General features: G+C 43.9%; 1 protein-coding gene across 1 annotated transcript in view; it reads left to right on the forward strand.

Moving 5' to 3' along the window:
- Positions 1-21,995, forward strand: part of LOC126260617 (thymus-specific serine protease-like) — a 251,955-nt gene that overhangs the window by 124,730 nt on the left and 105,230 nt on the right. The window contains exon 3 of the mRNA XM_049957954.1: positions 7,270-7,426. Coding sequence (XP_049813911.1) covers positions 7,270-7,426 — 157 coding nt within the window. The remainder of the gene's footprint in view (positions 1-7,269; positions 7,427-21,995) is intronic.

Raw genomic sequence — 21,995 nt, forward strand, 5'->3', positions numbered from 1 at the left:
TCTGTTACCCAAGGATTTCTATTAGCCCTCGTCTTTTTACCTACTTGATCCTCTGCTGCCTTCACTACTTCATCCCTCAGAGCTACCCATTCTTCTTCTATTGTATTTCTTTCCCCCATTCCTGTCAATTGTTCCCTTATGCTCTCCCTGAAACTCTCTACAACCTCTGGTTCTTTCAGTTTATCCATGTCCCATCTCCTTAAATTCCCACCTTTTTGCAGTTTCTTCAGTTTCAATCTGCAGTTCATAACCAATAGATTGTGGTCAGAATCCACATCTGCCCCTGGAAATGTCTTACAATTTAAAACCTGGTTCCTAAATCTCTGTCTTACCATTATATAATCTATCTGATACCTTTTAGTATCTCCAGGATTCTTCCAGGTATACAACCTTCTTTTATGATTCTTGAACCAAGTGTTAGCTATGACTAAGTTATGCTCTGTGCAAAATTCTACAAGGCGGCTTCCTCTTTCATTTCTTCCCCCCAATCCATATTCACCTACTATGTTTCCTTCTCTCCCTTTTCCTACTGACGAATTCCAGTCACCCATGACTATTAAATTTTCGTCTCCCTTCACTACCTGAATAATTTCTTTTATCTCGTCATACATTTCATCAATTTCTTCATCATCTGCAGAGCTAGTTGGCATATAAACTTGTACTACTGTAGTAGGCATGGGCTTTGTGTCTATCTTGGCCACAATAATGCGTTCACTATGCTGTTTGTAGTAGCTAACCCGCAATCCTATTTTTTTATTCATTATTAAACCTACTCCTGCATTACCCCTATTTGATTTTGTATTTATAACCCTGTAATCACCTGACCAAAAGTCTTGTTCCTCCTGCCACCGAACTTCACTAATTCCCACTATATCTAACTTTAACCTATCCATTTCCCTTTTTAAATTTTCTAACCTACCTGCCCGATTAAGGGATCTGACATTCCACGCTCCGATCCGTAGAACGCCAGTTTTCTTTCTCCTGATAACAACGTCCTCTTGAGTAGTCCCCGCCCGGAGATCCGAATGGGGGACTATTTTACCTCCGGAATATTTTACCCAAGAGAACGCCATCATCATTTAATCATACAGTAAAGCTGCATGTCCTCGGGAAAAATTACGGCTGTAGTTTCCCCTTGCTTTCAGCCGTTCGCAGTACCAGCACAGCAAGGCGGTTTGGGTTAATGTTACAAGGCCAGATCAGTCAATCATCCAGACTTTTGCCCCTGCAACTACTGAAAAGGCTGCTGCCCCTCTTCAGGAACCACATGTTTGTCTGGCCTCTCAACAGATACCCCTCCGTTGTGGTTGCACCTACGGTACGGCCATCTGTATCGCTGAGGCACGCAAGCCTTACCACCGACGGCAAGGTCCATGGTTCATGGGGGGGTTTCGAACGTATGACCCCTTAAATGTGTTGCGCAGTGTACTGTAGTGAATTAAGTACTTTGCTCTTTTGCATAAAATGATTCGCAGATTACTAATCATATTACCTCACGTTGGGCATCAAAATGGAGTAAGTCAAAAATTCTTTGATCTCTTGCATAAACTGACATGCAGATTACTAATTATATTGCCGCATGTTGGGAACCAATAATTAAGATTAATAATTAATAGAAAACAAAGCAAAAGGCTATGATATTAAGGGATTAACAAGCTAATGGAACAGTTTGTTTAGATGAAAGAAACATGAAATGACTGCTTTTATTTCAGCATCTTTTACACAAAAGAAAATATTACAAATCTCAGCCCGATTATAGTGCGCGGTGGAAGTTTTCTACTGTGTGACTTGGGAATTGGCGTCTCTCACGTTTTCACTGTCAAGGCGGTTGCATCTTGCTCCGATATTTTCCTGCATTCTTTAGTTGCTGTGAAAGCAGCTGTACAACACTTCTTTGTAACAGTTATCTCTGCGTGAAGCCTTGACTATCTCATGTTTGTATATGAAGATAGTAACCGTTCTCGAAAGTACAGATACCATTAATGACCGTGCAGCTTCTTTAGAATAAATGATAATTAATTGAACCCTCAGCTGCCGATAGGTGTTGTTGACATACCTTGATGGGGACAGCTGAAAATGTAAGCAGGAGATACCGGGTTCGAGTCCCGGTCAGGGCACACATTTTCAGCTGTCGCGTCAAGGTATGTCAACAACACCTGTCGGCAGCTGAGGGTTTCAATTAATTATCACTTAATCTCATGTTTGTTCTTCGTCTAAGAATCTGTTGGCGTTCGTGATTCGTAAGCACCCTCCAGACCAGAAAACCTTTTTTTAAACAGTTCTTTATTCTCACACGCATCTCTCTGCGAAGTCTTGTCGCGTTGTGTCTATACTCGTCCCGGTGTCTGTAGGGGTGCATGTATTCTAGACACGTTCTCGCTTTTCAAGTCACCTGATGGCTGTTGCCAGTCTTTAGTCTGACACGCTTCCACATGCGCATTCTTGACGCTTTCGTGTCTGTGTACTATCACAGTGCCCACAGGTGTGCAGAGTTACCTCTACATTTCAAATTGTCCGCCAGGTTCTACGCAAGATGTTCATTCATTAAACGAATGGAGGGCATCCGCCAGCCTATCCCACACCTGTCTGAAAAATGCTTCTCTGGCTCTCGACCTATGAGGTCCGACTTTCCCCTCGTCCTGCGCTGCTGGGGCTGCGAATCGGCGATAGTGGTAACGAGCGAAGATACTACAGTATTATTGATAAATTCACTGGTTGCAATACCAGAAGACTATAGTTAAATGCAGAAAGATTTCTATATGATGCATCATTGGTGCAGGGACTGACATTTGATCCTGAACGTATAAAAAATTAAACATATTGCGCATTAGATATGCAAAACACTGAGAAGAGGAAAAGCCAGCGTGAAAGGACACGTGTTAAGACATCATAGAATAACTTCCTTGGTACTAGACGGAGCCGTAGAGATAAAAGCTCTGGAGAAAGACGGAAATAGGAATATATCGAACAAATAATCCAGGACGTTACGTGTCAGTGCTAACCTGCGATATAGACGTTGGCACAGGAGAGGAATTCCTTGCAGGACGCGTAAAACCAGTCAGAAGAATTTACATCTACATCTACATCTACATGGATACCCTACAAATCACACTCAAGTGCCTGGCAGAGGGTTCATCGAATCACCTTCACAATTCTCTATTATCCCAACCTCGTGTAGCGTGCGGAAAGAAGGTACACCTGTAACTATCCGTACGATCTCTGATTTCCCTTATTTTATCGTGGTGATCGTTTCTCTCTATGTAGGTCGGCGTCAACAAAATATTTTCGCGTTCGGAGGAGAAAGTTAGTTTTTAGAATTACGTGAGAAGATTCCGCCGCTACGAAAAAGGTGTCCACCCCAAATCCTGTATCATTTCACTGACACTCTCCCTCCTATTTCGCGATAATAGAAAACGTGCTGCCCTTCTTTGAACTTTTCCGATGTACTCCGTCGATTCTATCTGGTAAGGATCCCACACCCCGCAGCAGTATTCTAAAAGGGGACGGACAAGCGTAGTGTAGGAAGTCTCCTTAGTAGAGCTGTTACATTTTCTAAATGTCCTGCCAATAAAACGCAGTCTTTGGTTTGCCTTCCCCACAACATTTTTTATGTATGTGTTCCTTCCACTTTAAGTTGTTCATAATTGTAATTCCTTGGTATTTAGTTGAGTTTACGGCCTTTAGATTTGGCTGATTTATCTTGTAATCGGAGCTTAACGGATTCGTTTTAGCATTCATGTGGATGACCTCACGCTTGCAACAATCAAAGAAGTAAAAATTATGAGCAAGTAAGAGAAGAGATTCGTTGTTTTGGATTACGTTATTGACGAAGAGTGAATGGAAACAGTAACAATCTTAAAATAACTTGGAGTAATAGTCGGGAACGACCTAAAGTGAAATGGCCGCATAAAAGAAATTGTAGGAAAAGGGTGACATTCGTTGGAGGAGTTACATTAAGGAAATGTAATTCACCCACGAAAGAAGTGGATTATAATACATTTGTTCCACCCACTAGGAGTAACACAAGAGATAGAGAAGATCCAGCGCAGAACGGCACATTTCGTCAAGGGATCGTTCAGTTGGAGAGACAGCGGTACGGAGATGCTGCACAAACTCCGGTGGTAGTCGGTACAAGAGAAGCGTTTGTATCACGGAGAGTGCTACTGCTGAAAATCCGGGATTGTACATTCGAAGATGAATCGGCAATCATGTTACTTCCTCCCACGTATATCTCGTGAAATGACCATGACCGCAAAAAGAGAGAAATTAAAACATAAGGAAATTCATCGAAAGTCGTTCTTTCCATGCACCATTCTCGAAAGAAACAGACGTGAGAAAATGATACTGATACCAAAGGTGCCCTCCGCCACACACTTTAAGGTGGCTTACGGTGTATACAGGGTGGTCCATTGATCGTGACCGGGCCAAATATCTCACGAAATAAGCATCAAACGAAGAAACTACAAAGAACGAAACTCGTCTAGCTTTAGGGGGAAACCAAATGGCGCTATGGTTGGCCCGCTAGATGGCGCTGCCATAGGTCAAACGGATATCAACTGCGTTTTTTAAAATAGGAACCGCCATTTTTTATCACATATTCGAGTAGTACGTAAGGAAATATGAATGTTTTAGTTGGACCACCTTTTTCGCTTTATGATAGATGGCGCTGTAATAGTCACAAACATATGGCTCACAATTTTAGACCAAAAGTTGGTAAAAGGTAGGCTTTTTAAATTAAAATACAGAACGTAGGTACGTTCGAACATTTTAATTCGCTTGTTCCAGTGTGATACATGTACCTTTGTGAACTTATCATTTCTGAGAATGCATGCTGTTACAGCGTATTACATTAATGCAATAAATGCTCAAAATGATGTCCGTCAACCTCAATGTGTAACGAAATTCCTCTCAACAGCGAGTAGTTCGCCTTCCGTAATGTTCGCACATGCATTGACAATGCGCTGACGCATGTTACCAGGCGTTGTCGGTGGATCACGATAGCATATGTCCTTCAACTTTCCCCACAGAAAGAAATCTGGGGACGTCAGATCCGGTGAACGTGCGGGCCATGGTATGGTGCATCGACGACCTATCCACCTGTCATGAAATATGCTGCTCAATACCGCTTCAACCGCACGCGAGCTATGTACGGGACATCCATCATGTTGGAAGTATATCGCCATTCTGTCGTGCAGTGAAACGTCTTGTAGTAACATCGGTAGAACATTACGTAGGAAATCAGCATACATTGCACCATTTAGATTGCCATCGATAAAACGGGGGCCAATTATCCTTCCTCCCGTAATGCCGCACCATACATTAACCCGCCAAGGTCGATGATGTTCCACTTGTCGCAGCCATCGTGGATTTTCCGTTGCCCAATAGTGCATATTATGCCGGTTTACGTTACCGCTGTTGGTGAATAACGCTTCGTCGCTAAATAGAACGCGTGTAAAAGTCTGTCAATGTTCCGTAATTTCTCTTGTGCCCAGTGGCAGAACTGTACACGACGTTCAGAGTCGTCGCCATGCAATTCCTGGTGCATAGAAATATGGTACGGGTGCAATCGATGTTGATGTAGAATTCTCAACACCGACGTTTTTGAGACTCCCGATTCTCGCGCAGTTTGTCTGCTACTGATGTTCGGATTAGCCGCGACAGCAGCTAAAACACCTACTTGGGCATCATCATTTCTTGCAGGTCGTGGTTGAGGTTTCACATGTGGCTGAACACTTCCTGTTTCCTTAAATAACGTAACTATCCGGCGAACGGATACATAGCACACGCCCGTTGGGCATTTTGATCACAATAGCCATACATCAACACGATATCGACCTTTTCCGCAATTAGTAAACGGTCCATTTTAACACGGTTAATGTATCTCGAAGCAAATACCGTCCGCACTGGAGGAATGTTACGTGACACCACGTACTTATACGTTTGTGACTATTACAGCGCCATCTATCACGAAGCGAAAAAAGTGGTCCAACTAAAACATTCATATTTCTTTACGTACTACACGAATATGTAATAAAAATGGGGGTTCCTATTTAAAAAACGCAGTTGATATCCGTTTGACCTATGGCAGCGCCATCTAGCGGGCCAACCATAGCGCCATCTGGTTTCCCCTTCAAGCTAAACGAGTTTCGTTCTTTGTAGTTTTTTCGTTTGACGCTTATTTCGTGAGATATTTGGCCCGGTCACTATCAATGGACCACCCTGTACATGTAGATGTACATGTTTAAGTATTCGCTATTAGTTACGCTGTAGTCCAGACTCGTGCAAACTGTGCCCCTGGGGCGCCAGCGCCCGCGACCGCCCGCGGCCAGCGCCCCGGGCGAATTCGTATGTTGCTGCAGTGGCCGAGCCGTGCCGCCTAGCTGGCCGTGCGGACCGCCCGAACGCCAGCCGGCAGATACATTTGTTCGCCCGTTTTCCCTTCTGGCAGAGGACGTCTCACAAGTGCTTCAACTAGAGCTTATTGACCTACAGTGCCATAGCCGCCTGAAGGACCGCTTTCTAATGCGTAACTTCCTAAAACTAAGAACCGTTCATTCCTTGGCGATAAAAATTTGACCAATTCCTTGAGGTTAGCAGTCTCACGGAGTATTGTACCAAGCCTAGACAAAATCGTTTCCTCGAAAAAGAAACACGTGTAAAATGTTAATTGTCTTCTTCAACAATGTTGACTGTAAGAATAAAAGAGCTTTATAACCTTAATTCTATTTTAATAAGTTTTCAAATTTTGGCAGTTAAAATTATTACGTACAAAACAGCAAACTAAGGATCAGATTTCTAAACTCTGAAAAGGGATACAAAAAATTGTAGCACGAAGTATAACAAAAAAATACTTACTTGTAACTACTAACAGTAAGAATGAGATTCTATATCCATTACATAAAATTAATTCTAAAATAGGAAGATTTTGTTTACGTTAGATCTGACCGCGGGACAGATCAGAGCAGAGCAGTGCTGTGCGGTCTCTCTCTCTCTCTCTCTCGCTCGCTCGCTCGCTCCTATCCTATGGCGACACTAGCGACACACGGTCGCGGACGGGGCGCTGAACTACACTGTCTTGCGCCCACGGGGCGCGGGCGCGCCCGCCGGGCGCAATTCTTGGATGATCCTGCTGTAGTCGAACACGGGCGAGTATAGCGGTGGCAGTAAACAGCAGTGGCGCGATGTTCTCCAGATGCGGCGCTGGTTACTGGTGGCGAGTGTGCCGCTGCTGCTGGTGGTGGTGGTGGTGCGTCGGACCACGGCGGGCAGCGGGCGGAGGGGGGTGACGCCGCTGGGTCTGGCGCTGGCCACCAGGCGACGCCTGCCGCCCCCGCCGCCCGTGGCGCGCGCAGCCTCGGGAGAGACGCTCTGGTTTACGCAGCGCCTCGACCACTTCAACGCTTCCAACAACGACACCTGGAAGCAGGTACCACGAGCGTCCTCACAGTATTGGCCAAATTTTGTAGAACACTTGCAATAAATCACTTCCGGTCCACACCCGTCAGCTAGTGCTGATTGCTGTTGTGAACACCAGCGCTGGTGTACTGATTTCCAGAAACATAGGGCAGTTCCCCAGCATGCAGATAATGCACCGGTCGTCCCTTAATCCAGCTAAATGGTTGCAGTCTGACCTGCTCTTTTCAAGGCCGGGTGATGTTCACAGGATGATGGGTGTTTCCTACGAGGGTGAGTCAAACGAAAACCTTAAAATTTTTTTAAATATTATTTATTGTGCAGAAGTGGTACAAAACTGTATCACTTTTCAACATAATCTCCGCAAGCTCAATGCAAGTACTCCAGCGCTTACATAGTGCATAAATTCCTTTAGAAAAAATTCTTTTGGTAGTCCGCTCAACCACTCATGCACAACGTGGCGTACCTCTTCATCAGAACGGAACTTCTTTCCTCCCATTGCGTCTTTGAGTGGTCCAAACATATGGAAATCACTTGGGGGCAAGGTCTGGTGAGTATGGTGGATGAGGAAGACAAAATGCAGGTCTGTGATTTTTGTAACTATCGTACGGGCAGTGTGGGGCCTTGCATTGTCATGTTGCAAAAGGACACCTGCTGACAGCAATCCACGTCGCTTTGATTTGATTGCAGGCTACAGATGATTTTTTAGGACATCTGTATATAGTGCACTGGTGACAGTGGTCCCTCTAGGCATGTAGTGCTCCAAAATGACGCCTTTTTCGTCCCAAAAGAGAGTCACCATAACCTTCCTTGCTGATGGTTCTGTTCGAAACTTCTTTGGTTTTGGTGATGAGGGATGGCGCCATTCCTTGCTGATGGTTCTGTTCGAAACTTCTTTGGTTTTGGTGATGAGGAATGGCGCCATTCCTTGCTCGCTCTCTTTGTTTCTGGTTGGCGCAACTGAACCCAGGTTTCGTCCCCAGTAACGATTCTTACAAGAAAGCCATCACCTTCTCGTTCAAAGCGCCGAAGAAGTTCTTCACAAGCATCAACACGTCATTCTCTCATTTCAGGAGTCAGCTGTTGTGGCACCTATCTTGCAGACACTTTGTGAAACTGGAGCACATCATGCACAATGTGGTTTGCTGACCCATGACTAATCTGTAAACATGCTGCAATGTCATTCAGTGTCACTCGGCGTTTTTCGTTCATTATGGCTTCAACTGCTGCAATGTTCTGTCGAGTCACAACTCATTGTGCCTGACCTGGACGAGGAGCATCTTCCACCGAAGTCACACCATTTGCGAACTTCCTACTCCATTCGTAGACTTGCTGCTGTGACAAACATGCATCATCGTACTGAACCTTCATTCGTCGATGAATTTCAGTAGGTTTCAAACCTTCACTAAGCAAAAACCGAATAACAGAACGCTGTTCTTCGCTGGTGCAAGTCGCAAGTGGGGCGGCCATCTTTATACTGAAACTGCGACGGTATGTGTGCATCTGCACTATGCTGCCACCTAAAGGCCATTCTGCACGCTGGGGTTGTATCACGCTTACCAACTTACACGATAACGGAGCGAATTTTTGATTTGTTATTACAAAGTTAAGGTTTTCATTTTACTCACCCTTTGGGAAAGAAACTGTTATAACTATTGGCAGGCCTACTGAACTGCCTACATTCTGCTCTGTCGGTTCACTGGCAAAAGGTCTGCATATTACGTGTGGCGTTCAATAACTTATGCAACACTTCTTTTTTCTGAAAGCAGGTTGGTTTTATTCAGGATTCCAATACACCGTATTATTGCCCGGTGTTCGGCTGCAAAACCCTGTTTTCCAACACATTATCCGTTCACTGCGACGGCCTTATGCCATCTTATCGTGAGGGCCTGTATGCCTGCATGGTACCACTCTACTGGTTCATGTCGGAATGCCTTGCTGCAGCAATATTCTACCCATCATCCACATATTGCTTCCCGCAGAGGTCATCCTTCATTGTGCCGGACACACAAAAGTCGGAATATGCGAGATCCCAGCTGTACGGTGGTTGAGGAAGAACAGTTCAGTAAAGTTTTCTGAGCTCCTCTCGGGCACGCAGGCTTGTCTGAGACCTTATGTTGTCATCGAAAAGGAGAAGCTCGTTTACATTTTTTGTGGTGAAGAACTCGTTGAAGTCGTTTCTTCAGTTTCCTGATGGTAGCACAATACACGTCAGAGCTGATTGTTGCACCGTGAGGGAGGACATCAAGCAGAATAGCCTCTTCAGAGTCCCAGAAGACCGTGGCTGAGGATGCGGTTTTGAACTTTTTCTTCGGAAGAGAACTGATGTGGCGCTACTCCACGGATTGCCGTTTTCTTTGCTGTTCGAAGTGATGAATCCTTGTTTCATTCCTTGTGGCGATATTAAAAAATAGAGTACGATCAGTCTCGTAACGAACAAGCAGTTCCGCAAAAATGGGCCTTCGTTGCTCTTTATGGTCTTCTGTTGGGCAGTAAGGAGACCACTGGGTATACACCTTTGATTACCCCAACTGGTGGAAGCGTGTGTCAGCGCTACCAACAGAGACGTCCAGTTGTGCAGCGAGGTCTCTGACTGTGATCTGTCGATCACATCCAATGAGAGTGTTCGCCGGCACGTTCTAACACATCAGGAGCCACAGTTGTCTGCATCCGGCCGGCACGCGGAAGATCAGACAGTTTTGTGCGACCTTGTTGCTTTGCTGATAGACAATTCGCCCAACGACTCACTGTGCTTTGGTTCACTGCCAGGCCTCCGCAGATATTCTGCAGGTAGCTATGAATATCTGTTATTCTCTGGTTTTCTGTCAAAATAAACTCAATGACAGACCTCTGCTTGGAACACACCACCATTTCAGACGCCTTTTTTGAAAGCTACGTGTAGTTCCGCTACCTACCAGAACATCATGAAATTATAGGGGCTGAATTGGGAATATTCCACGATACCCCACAACAAATTCTACAATTTTCAACCAGAACTAACTGAGAAAAAAATGTGTTGTATTACTTACTGAAAGCCCCTCGTAAAACAATTTTGTGGAGCAGTTTTGCAGCTCTCGGAACCGACAGTCGGCTGGCAGCCCTCGTAGGGTACACAGAGCCAGTTTATGTCCTCTGGGGAGGAGGTAATGTGACGGAACGTATTTTAGAAGTTCTCCCCGTGTGATACAATTTGAAAGAGTTCGCGACTGCCTTCCTTCGCGTTGCTGTAGCTTCTGGCTTAATGGTTTGCCTGTTTTCAAAGCAGGCGTTGTTGCTGTGTAATGGGCATACACCTTGCTCTGCAGAAAGAGGCTGTATAGCAGAAGGAGGCGCCATCAGTTAGCCGATGGTGTCACTAAACGAACGACTTGGCGACTGGAGAGGTTCCTTAGAAGATAACACATTCATATTTATTCCGGTGGAATTTCGAAATATGACTTTATGCTATCATACTATCTGTTTATAGAGGAAATGGTAGTAACGGGTTGGTGGCAGTGTAGTGATTGTTCGCGGAGTTAGTTTTCCAATCCAGTGGTTGGACATGAGAGTCTTTTGAAAGAATTTGGATTGCTTCCGGGTACTGACTTTTGATATAGGAGTAGTGCCAATTTTAATCTTGTTCTAACATTCTGCGTGGTGTCTGTTTGTTCTAAGACGTGTCTCCCTACCACTTTCGCGCAACGATGCCCTGAGCGTGTTTTTTATGGAATTGACTAGTTTGAACCTGGGACCTGTTGCTGGTAAGGAGACGCCAGACCACACATGACATGTAGAGTTCAGAAGAGTTCAGTGAGACTAGCGATGATATAACCAAATACTTAATGATTTCAGCGTCAGCTCCACTGCACTGCCTGTAAAAGAATCTTAATACTAACTAAATTTAGTGGAAGGGGTTCAAGGCTTTCCTATTTTTAGTTAGCTGGTAAAATAACGTCGAAAAAGCAGTTAAGTTTACCATTGGAAATCTTATTCTACTCACAAAACATTGTTTATAAATTGCACTATTGATAAAAAAAATATTTTAATACAGGATGATAAAAACCAACTGCGTTCAACAAAAATGTGAACGAATATTCCCTGAATGGGTTTCCAAGTTCTACAATGGATCGAAGGATGACCTATGCCATATCACATCTATAATCTAGGTTTAAGTTAAGTTTCATAAAAGAGAAAACTATCCAAATGATCTACAGTGACCTTCAACAATCCTTAATTACATATTTAACTTGTCGTAAGTTACAGTGGCTGATGTGGCTTCTCAATAATTATATAACAGAAAAATCATCGCGTTTCACATTTTAACTTCAAGTAGCAAATGTGAACACCATGAGATTTAATTGACAATCGACACTAGTATTACGTAAAAAGGGGATGTAACAGATGAGACTTCTGCAGTTCTGAGTGAAGCGTTATGCGCTGTTATGCGGCATCGCGTGCGTTCATTACCTTGACGGTGTTTAGGCAGCATCAGGGGGTGGCGGGCGGCGCAGCTCCACACAGCTCGCCGTCTCGGAAGAAACTCTTTCTAACTTCTCCTTACTACAATTTACCAAAGTTGGTTTAAAAAAGCTATCTGGCTGTGTTTTCAACTGACCAATCAAGGTCTCAATGCTAATCTTAAGCTCCGCCTACAAAAATTCTGTCCATCCAATGAGAAACGTTATACTTTTCGTAGTGGGGCAATGTTTTTAACGTTTGCAACGTAACAGAAACGCGAAAAAGTCTCACGCTAAAACTTGCAGCTGGTGTGGCCCTTTTAGTGTTATCGTAAGATCTATACTGTTCTTCTGGAGGGCTCTATCTTTTAACATGGACTGGGGGGTGGTTTTGGCGGTCGGCTGGCGACGTGAGTATCTGTCCCTTATCGTAGGGCCTCCTAGCCTACACGATTCTGCTCTCAGCTTCTGTTCTCGTTTCTCCCCTCAGACCTGCGTCTGTTTCACGTTGGGAAGGTATGACATGCATTTAGGCGTTCTTGTGTTAGTCTGTGGTATTCCATTTGCTCACTCGTTGATCGCATTACTTTGGTTAATTTAATGTCAGGATTTATTCGGAGCTATATGACATACTGCCGGATTTGCTATCATGTCAGGGTTTACATGGAAGGTGTTGGATTTGTCTGACACCTTATTGTCTCATGGCTCAAAACTAGGCTGGCAACTTTATTTGGACTGACTGTATACACTACTGGCCATTAAAATTGCTACACCAAGAAGAAATGCAGATGATAAACGGGTAATCATTGGACAAATATATTATACTAGAACTGACATGTGATTACATTTTCACACAATTTGGGTGCATAGATCCTGAGAATTCAGTACCCAGAACAACCACCTCTAGATGTAATAACGGCCTTGATTCGCCTGGGCATTGAGTCAGAGCTTGGATGGCGTGTACAGGTACAGCTGTCCATGCAGCTTCAACACGATACCACAGTTCAGCAACAGTAGTGACTGGCGTATTGTGACGAGCCAGTTGCTCGGCCACCATTGACCAGACGTTTTCAGTTGGTGAGAGATCCCATACAGGGCATGCAACATGCGGTCGTGCGTTATCCTGCTGAAATGTAGGGTTTCGTAGGTATCGAATGAAGGGTAGAACCACGGTTCGTATCACATCTGAAATGTAACGTCCACTGTTCAAAGTGCTGTCAATGGGAACAAGAGGTGACCGAGACGTGTTACCAATGGCACCCCATACCATCACGCCGGGTGATACGCCAGTATGGCGATGACGAATACACGCTTCCAATGTGCGATCATTGCGATGTCGCTAAACACGGATGCGACCATCGTGATGCTGTAAATAGAACCTGGATTCATCCGAAAAAATGACGTTTTGCCATTCGTGCACCCAGGTTCGTCGTTGAGTACACCATCGCAGGCGCTCCTGTCTGTGATGCACTGTCAAGGGTAACCGCAGCCATGGTCTCCGAGCTGATAGTCCATGCTGCTGCAAACGTCGTCGAACTGTTCGTGCAGATGGTTGTTGTCTTGCAAACGTCCTCATCTGTTGACTCAGGGATGGGGACGTGGCTGCACGATCCGTTACAGCCATGCGGTTAAGATGCCTCTCATCTCGACTGCTAGTGATACGAGGCCGTTGGGATCCAGCACGGCGTTACGGATTACCCTCCTGAACCCACCAATTCCATATTCTGCTAACAGTCATTGGATTTCGACCAATGCGTGCAACAATGTCGCGATATGATAAACCGCTATTGCGATAGGTTACAATTCGACCTTTATCAAAGTAGGAAACGTGTTGGTATGCATTTCTCCTCCTTACACGAGCCATCACAACTACGTTTCACCAGGCAACGCCGGTCAACTGCTGTTTGTGTATGAGAAATCGGTTGGAAACTTTCCTAATGTCAGCACGTTGTAGGTGTCGCCACCGGCGCCTGTCTTGTGTGAATGGTCTGAAAAGCTTATCATTTGCATATCACAGCATCTTCTTCCTGTCGGTTAAATTTCGCGTATGTAGCACGTCATCTTCGTGGTGTAGCAATTTTAATGGGCAGTAGTGTATTAATAGCAGTGTAGTGCCGGGTATGCCCACAAACGTTTCCGAGAAGTCTATAGAGCAATACGTCGTGTGGTTTGCTGCCCGCAGTCGCCAGTGGGATTTCGCCCGATGTACGGGAAACTCCGAGGAGATAGACGAGGAGGAGCGTTCCAGACTCTACACAGATCTCTAGCAAACTTTTAAAATTCCTTCGCTGCGCCATGGCGAACTAGGAATGAAATGAAAGATGTTCATAAAAAATCGTAACCGGAGGAAAGGAAACATTGGAAGAAAGTATCTTAAGTATAAATGCGCTAAACTGTTAATTACGATTAACACGTTAAAACTTTCGTGTTTTATGTAGGCTATGAAATACACCGAAATCAACGAAACAGTCTGGTGTATCAATATTTTGTAAAGGTTTTATCTGGTTGAGGATATCATTTTGAGAACTGCTTTGTTCAAGTGTTAGGATTGTAAACGATGTATCCAGGCGTTCTTCAACAAATAACAATATTTTTGGAAATTTGTGGTAAGATCTTATGGGAGCAAACTGCTCAGGTCATCAGTCCCTAAGCTTACGCACTGCTAAATCTAACTTAAACTAACCTACGCTAAGGACAACACACACACCCATGCCTAAGGGAGGATCGAACCTCCGACAGGAGGTGCCGCGCGGACCGTGACAAGGCACCCAAGACCGCGCGGCTACCCCGCGCGGCAACATAGTATTGTCAATCAGTTCCCCGAGTACGACGGCAGTTGCTAATTGGTAAATTAATTGTTCGATTTCTTTGCTTACATGTGTATTCTCAGGTTTCTGACTGTCGTTTACAAACATAATGTTTACCATGTACATCGCACTGCTCAACTTCGTTAATCTTGCATCCCCACAAACATTTGGTTTTTTATTCGTTGTTGACAATCACGCGTATCTACACACAAAGTCGACTGTAAGATTTCTGTACTTGACTCTGCTACACACTGAGGTGACAAAAGTCGTGGGATACCTTCTAGCCGGCCGAAGTGGCCGTGCGGTTAAAGGCGCTGCAGTCTGGAACCGCAAGACCGCTACGGTCGCAGGTTCGAATCCTGCCTCGGGCATGGATGTGTGTGATGTCCTTAGGTTAGTTAGGTTTAACTAGTTCTAAGTTCTAGGGGACTAATGACCTCAGCAGTTGAGTCCCATAGTGCTCAGAGCCATTTGCACCATTTTTTGATACCTTCTAATAACGTGTCGGACTACCTCCTGTCCGGCATAGTGCAGCAACTCGACGTGGCATGGACTCAACAATTCGCTGGAAATCCTCTGCAGAAATATTGCGACATGCTGCCTCTATAGCCGTCCATAATAGCGAAAGAGTTGCCGGTGCAGCATTTTGCGCATGAACTGACCGTTCGCTTATGGCCCATAAATGTTCAATAGGATTCATGCCGGGTAGTTTGGGTTGCCACATCATTTCCTCGAATTGTCTAGAATAATCTTCAAACCAACGGCGACAACTGTGGCCCTGTGACATGGCGCATTGTCATCCATAAAAACTGCATCGTTGCTCGGGAGCATGACGTCCATGAATGGCTGTAAATGGTCTCCAAAGAACCAGTCCATTCCGTTTAAACAGAGCCCACACCACTATGAAGTCATCACCAGCTTGCACAGTGCTTTTTTTCACTACTTCGGTTCGTGGCTTCAGGGGACTGCGCCACACTCTAACCCTACCATCAGCTCTTACCAAGTGAAATCGGGACTCATCTGATCAGTCCGCGGTTTTCAATCGTCTGAGATCCAACCGATACGGTCACGTCTAGGGTCCAGCCGGTACGGTCACGAACGCAGGAGTGGCGTTACAGGGGATATGGTGCTGTTAGCAAAGGCACTCGCGTCGGTCGTCTGCTGCCATAACCCATTATCGCCAAATTTCGGCGCCCTGTCCTAAAAGATAACTTTGTCGCACCTCCCACATTGATTTCTGCGGTTATTTCACGCAGTGTTCCTTGTTTGTTAGCACTGACAACTGTACGCAAACGCCGCTGCTCTCGATCGTTAAGTGAAAGCCGTCTGCCACTGCGCTGTTCGTGGTGAGAGAGGTAATGTCTGGAATTTGGTATTTTCGGCACACTCTTGACACTGTTGATCTGATCTCAGAATATTGAATTCTCTGACGATTTCCGAAATGGAATGCCCCATGCGTCTAGCTGCAACTAGCATTCCGCGTTCAAAGACTGTTAATTCTCGTCGTGAAGTAGTATAATTAAGCCGGAAACCTCTTCAGATGAATCACCTGAGTGCAAATGGCAGCTCCGCCAGTACACTGCCATTTTATACCTTGTGGACACGATACTACCGCCATCTGTATGTGTGCATGTTGCTGTCCCACGACTTTTGTCACCTCAGAGACTGCAGTCAAGATCGCGTTGGTACGGTGTCACTGCTCGTTCAGAGATACTGCTCTGTACTCGGCAGTCCGTCCCTGTTAAACGTTACCGGAGGAACCGATGTTCGAGCCGCGAGTAACATTGTGACCATGCGACACCATTACTGAATGAGTTATACGGCTGCAGTGCGGGACGGCTGCGATGAAACATTCCACGAGCCGAAATACAACCTGATCGCATGGAGCCATCCGTGTGTAATAAGCTGCCAGACGGTACTCTTAGCCCGTGCATTACAGAGACATGGTAAGAATGATATTAACTACTGATATTTCAACAGCATGAAAAAAGAATTGTAATAAAAATCGCATACTTTATACTAAAACAGGTGAAACCTCGCTTTTCTGTTGGTGGCACATTCCAGTAAACAGTAAATGCAACTCATCTCAACGAATATTTTGTTGTCTTGTTGCCGGCCCGTGTGGCCGAGCGATTCTAGGCGCTTCAGTCTGGAACCGCGCGACCGCTACGGTTGCAGGTTCGAATCCTGCCTCGGGCACGGATGTGTGTGATGTCCTTAGGTTAGTTAGGTTTAAGTAGTTCTAGTTCTAGGGGACTGATGACCTCAGATGTTAAGTCCCACAGTGCTCAGAGCCATTTGAACTATTTGTTGTCCTGTTGTATGGCACAGACCGCGTTAGATTACGCGTCCTGGTTTCAAATCTGCAGATGGCATCAGCGTGTGGGTCAATGTGTTCCGCTTGCGAAGTCGTTCTGGAAACTTTAAAAGAACAAAGAGTGTTTGTGAAATTTTGTTTCCTACTTTGAAAATCGGCAACGGAGACACACCAAATGCTTCAAGAGGCTTTCCAGGGAAATACTATGAGCCACACAAAAGTTTTCGACTGCTATGGGCTCTTTAGAAATGGTGAGATGAGTGTTGAACAACAACATCGTTCTGAACGCCCTGCAACCTCGCAAAACCAGGAAAATATCGAGAAAATCCGCCAAAAAGTCAATGAGGATCGTCGTTTCACGACCGACCAAATTTCAGTACAGACAGGAATGAGTTGGAGCTCGTGCCAGCGAATTTTGTGTCAGGATTTGCACATGCGGCATGTTGCCGCTAAATTTGTTCCACGTCTTCTCACACAGGAGAAAAAAACCATGCATATGAATGTGCGCCAGGACTTGAAAACAGCGACTGAAAGTGATCCAAAATTTTTGAACAAAATCATTACAGGTGATGAGAGTTGATGTTACGGATATGGCCCAGAAACCAAGCAAGTGACAAATCAATGGACAACTCCCAACTCTCCCAGACCAAAAAAAAGCAAGGCAAGTGTGGTCGAATGTAAAGACGAAGACATTGTCTTTTCTGGCGTTCGTGAAATTGTTCATTGGGAATTTATATCTCCTGGTAGCAATTTTATTTGGAATTATTAAGGTATCTGCGAGGGTATGTGTGGAGGAAATATCCGGAACTTTGGGGATCAGGTGACTGGTTCATTCATCACGAGAACACCCGCGCACATGCAGCATTATGAGTGACCCACTATTTTGTCATCTCAGGGATGGTCTGTCGTACCCCACCCGCCGTATCCGCAAGCTCTTACCCATTCTGACTTTTTTCTATTCCCACAAATGAAAAAAACTGTAAAGGGAAGCGTTGCAATGATGTGGAAGCAGTAAAAACAGCTTCAGAAAGAGCACTGGCGATATCAAAGTTGAAGAAGTCCAGACATGCTTCAAACAGTAGTAAAAGTGCATCACATGTAATAGAGAGTACTTTGAAGGTGACTCAAGGAACTTTGTAAAAAATTGAGAACTTTTGACTGGCATTTAATATTGTTATTCTGAATGATACAGTATGTTTAATTTTGCATTTAATTAAAATTTACCTTGGTAGAATGCGGTATTAGTTATGTTCAATAATGTAACGATGAATGTAAAAATAAAATAAACTACTTTTTTAGTTACTTATTTCGCTTTTTGTCTGAAGTGGGAATCGAGAGGAATCGCCAATCTCAGGATGGTGTAGTGTAGTAGGTGTGTGTGCGAGATATCTTTTTCTGGGAAGGGAGGGCGTGACTGGCTTTCAGAGACGATGTGTGTGTGACAATCTGTTGAGAATGAGGAGGGGAGGAGAGGCAGTGATCGCAAGGCGTGGAGGAGGAGGGAGCAACTTCGTGCTGGCCAATGGGGCGCTTAACCCAGAGTGTGTGGAGGGTGTAGTTTGGGCTGGAGGTACATCTCTAACGGTTTGGCGGTATTTTTCGTATGACTTCAAATCCACTCTTTCAGGTTACCGTGAACATGAACCAGGAGTATTATTTCGTCATTCTTGGTGACCAGATGTGGCCCTTTCTTCCACATCTTCATGATGAATACGCTATCTTGGAAGATGACAAGAGCTGTGTTCACATGACTTCACACATATGTTCATGGTTTAGCGAACGCTCAGGCATTCTGTCGCGTCACGATTGGCTTTATGGTAATCCCATAGAAAATGTCTGGTACTGTTTGAAACAGTCAACATCTATGCGATTTGGTAGGTCTGTGGGATCCAATAATCAGCAAGTAGCTTCAACTGGATGTGGCATTCGTGAAAAAACTTTTACAATCTTTTCCTTGACGGACGGAGACCTTTATGAAGACTACAGGTGATGTTACACCATATCTAAGTGATGTTTGCAAGGGTGTCTTTTTTTCTGGTGTACATACATACCAGTTTGGATTTATGAGGCTATTACTCAGTTTAAAAGAATGCTTGACAATAATTCAACAGATCATTAATACGATTTCTTGGAAGTATCTCTTTGTTTAACTTAAATAGTTAATTGGGTATCGCTACGATTCCACCTGCTATGCACTGCTGAAAATTAATATCTTTATCAGATGTCTGGTAGAGACAGAATTTTTTTCACCCCTGAGTCCTTAGTCCATCTGTACTGTAAGGTATCAGTGCCTAAGTATATATTTTCCAGAATCTCCAAGAATTATACGTTTTATGTGCCGCTCAGCAGGAATTTCATCTCTTGGATATATTCAGTACACTTATTAGTGGAAACCTGCCTTACAAGCCGATATGAACAAACAATGATCTCTAATCTAGCGGTCCAGTCGAAAGGTACCCAAGAAGCTCTTTCACTGACTACATCTCTCATTCGATTCCTTGATATAATAATTTGTTCTACATGTTTTAATGCCCATACTATTACTAGGCTTATATTTTTGCCCATATTTCAACTGAAATAATAACTTCAACGTTTTTTCTGACGATTTATCGACATTGTAACCATTTACAAATGCTGTGGATAGCTTTGCAGCTGCATTCACTAGGAAAGTGAAACACACATCAAATATACACTGATGGACGTTGTAAGTGTTACACCATGAAGCATCATTCCGACATTTTTCAAATTTTGTGCAGATATTCATCGTATAATGGGTATTACATTACTTAACTCTCATTGCATTTCTAACTTATCACTACATAACTGTGAAGTATGAACTCCGATAGACAGGCCACTACTGATGACAAAGATCAATTAATTTCTCATTCAGGGTAAACATACCTCACAATCTGCAAGCGCATCCACTTCTCAGCCTAAAGCGAAACAGAATTCCGAAAAACTCCAGCAGAGTATAACCAACAGTAAACAGGTGGGTCAGGAGCAGACGTTCTCCCAGCACAAAAGCAATTTGTAACATTACGTGTTAATATCGTCGCAAGTCTAATGGGGCCTTCTTGTGTCAAGCAATCTAAAAAGCAGAAGGCAGTACTAAGGTTAACCTAACCTTGCTTTACACACACACACTGAACTCTGTTCACACTACAACACAGTAACCTAACCTTGCAGATAAATGTATTACTAACTTTAAGGCCAGACAAATAAATGGCCAATGATATAGCGCGCTTCAGTCTGGAACCTCGCGACCGCTACGGTCGCAGGTTCGAATCCTGCCCCGGGCATGTCTGTGTGTGATGTCCTTAGGTTAGTTAGGTTTAACTAGTTCTAAGTTCTAGGGGACTAATAACCTCAGATGTTAAGTCCCATAGTTCTCAGAGCCATTTGAACCAATGATATAGCAAACAGTAACATAAGCCTCTCAACAACACATACCTTAAATGAACTAGATGTAACAGTTTATAGAACCTATCACCAACACATCTGAAACTAGTAGCAATATTAAACAGGGAAGACAATACAATGATTCTGATTTAAAGCGGGGGTCTTTTAATGATCATATTCTTTAACATCACTGATTAGTATAGGGTATCTATGTCTGTGCATTAACCAACTTGCATTAGAATAGCTAAGATAGTAAATATTTCTTTCTTAAACTCGTTTTGAAGCAATTAAACAGAATTCTAACCAACTACATTGGCTCTGAAGGAGCCTTTGTTTAGTTTCATTAACTAAAAATGGTTCAAATGGCTCTGAGCACTTTGCGACTTAACTTCTGAGGTCATCAGTCGCCTAGAACTTAGAACTAATTAAACCTAACTAACCTAAGGACATCACACACATCCATGCCCAAGGCAGGATTCGAACCTGCGACCGTAGCGGTCGCTCGGTTCCAGACTATAGCGCCTAGAACCGCACGGCCGGCGTTTCATTAACTAACTAGCCTAGTACGCGAGGGGTGTTAAACTTGAAGAACCATGATCATTAACAAAACCACCCAAGCATGTATGATAAATGGTAAGTATTCTCATTAATAATTATTAATTAAGAAAAGCACCACAAACTATAACTTTTTAAATGACAAATGTGCTTTGATTAGCGTTCTTTTAACCTACTCAAAATATAGTTGGCTTTGCTAATGTCAACACAACATTACCTTCAAGTTCTAACACTTTGTCATGAAATGAACACTGATAAAACTTTGCGGTTCTGATCAAAATGCATAAATGCAACCACTAATAATCTTTTTCACTTCAGATCAACTTTACTATTTTCAGGCAGCTTTTCAAGTAAGGCAAATTATTTAAGAAAATGACCGCAGATTGATTTAAAAATGCACTGTGAATGGAGTACTTTTCAAACTATAAAACTGAACTTTAAACACTATAACTTCACACATTAGAAAGCAATCACAACTATTTTTATAGTTGCCTAATAAGGCTTTCTATAACAAAATTAGGACACTCGGAATTAAATTCACTAGGATAGCATTCCTGTCTATATTTGTGACTTGGGATAATCACGCGGGTAAGATAGAGTTTTTAGCAACACCACGATTTTTATTAAAATCAACCAAATTTCACATATACCTGGTCCATTTACAGAGTGCCAAATAAAAACAATTTAGTGGAAGGCTGGTGGTACTGGTAGCGGTAATTTGCAGTGGCTGTTAACATGGCGGCGATGCAGTCATGACTTGGTTACTTGGTGGTAAGCTCGTATTGGTTGGACCAAACTGCTGAAGTCATGGGCCCCCTAGGCTTACACACTACTTAATCTAAGTTAAACTAACTTACGTTAAAGACAACACACACACCCCTGCCCGAGGGAGGACTCGAACCTCCGACGGGAAGAGCCGTGCGAACCGTGGCAAGGCGCCTCTACCTTCTCGGCATCAGAATTATATTTTTATAAGACCAAAACCGTGCCATGATAATAGTATCACCAAATGCATCATCCAAATCCCATAAATACTGCTCTTAAGCTTCTCTGACCTCAAAACTTCAA

This window comes from Schistocerca nitens, chromosome 5, assembly GCF_023898315.1.
Source record: "Schistocerca nitens isolate TAMUIC-IGC-003100 chromosome 5, iqSchNite1.1, whole genome shotgun sequence".
Taxonomy (NCBI): Eukaryota; Metazoa; Arthropoda; class Insecta; order Orthoptera; family Acrididae; genus Schistocerca; species Schistocerca nitens.